The sequence below is a fragment of the Penaeus monodon genome, chromosome 19 (genome assembly GCF_015228065.2).
Source record: "Penaeus monodon isolate SGIC_2016 chromosome 19, NSTDA_Pmon_1, whole genome shotgun sequence".
Taxonomy (NCBI): domain Eukaryota; kingdom Metazoa; phylum Arthropoda; class Malacostraca; order Decapoda; family Penaeidae; genus Penaeus; species Penaeus monodon.
In genome coordinates, this window is record NC_051404.1 from 30648046 (window position 1) to 30648278 (window position 233).

Here is a 233-nt window from a genome sequence, read left to right on the forward strand (position 1 = left end):
AGCACATAGACCTTAAGAATGATCACAAGGGCGCGATTCGACGCCCAGCCCCACGGCACCGCCACCTCCGCCATCCCTCTACTCACCCCGGGCGCGCTGCTTCTGAAGGAGGCGCTGCACAATCAGGTCGTAGGCGACTTCCTCCGCCACGCCCGAGTCCTTCACGAGCTTCTCCTTGACGGCGATGCAGATGGCGTTGGCTGCAAGGAGGTCCTCCAGCTCCTCGAAGGCCT

At 63.1% G+C, this 233-nt stretch overlaps 1 protein-coding gene across 1 annotated transcript in view; it reads right to left on the reverse strand.

The window, feature by feature from the left end:
* The window catches only part of LOC119585378 (metabotropic glutamate receptor 8-like), a 54086-nt gene that overhangs the window by 51594 nt on the left and 2259 nt on the right, over positions 1–233 (reverse strand). Inside the window, exon 2 of the mRNA XM_037934045.1 lies at positions 87–231. Coding sequence (XP_037789973.1) covers positions 87–231 — 145 coding nt within the window. The remainder of the gene's footprint in view (positions 1–86; positions 232–233) is intronic.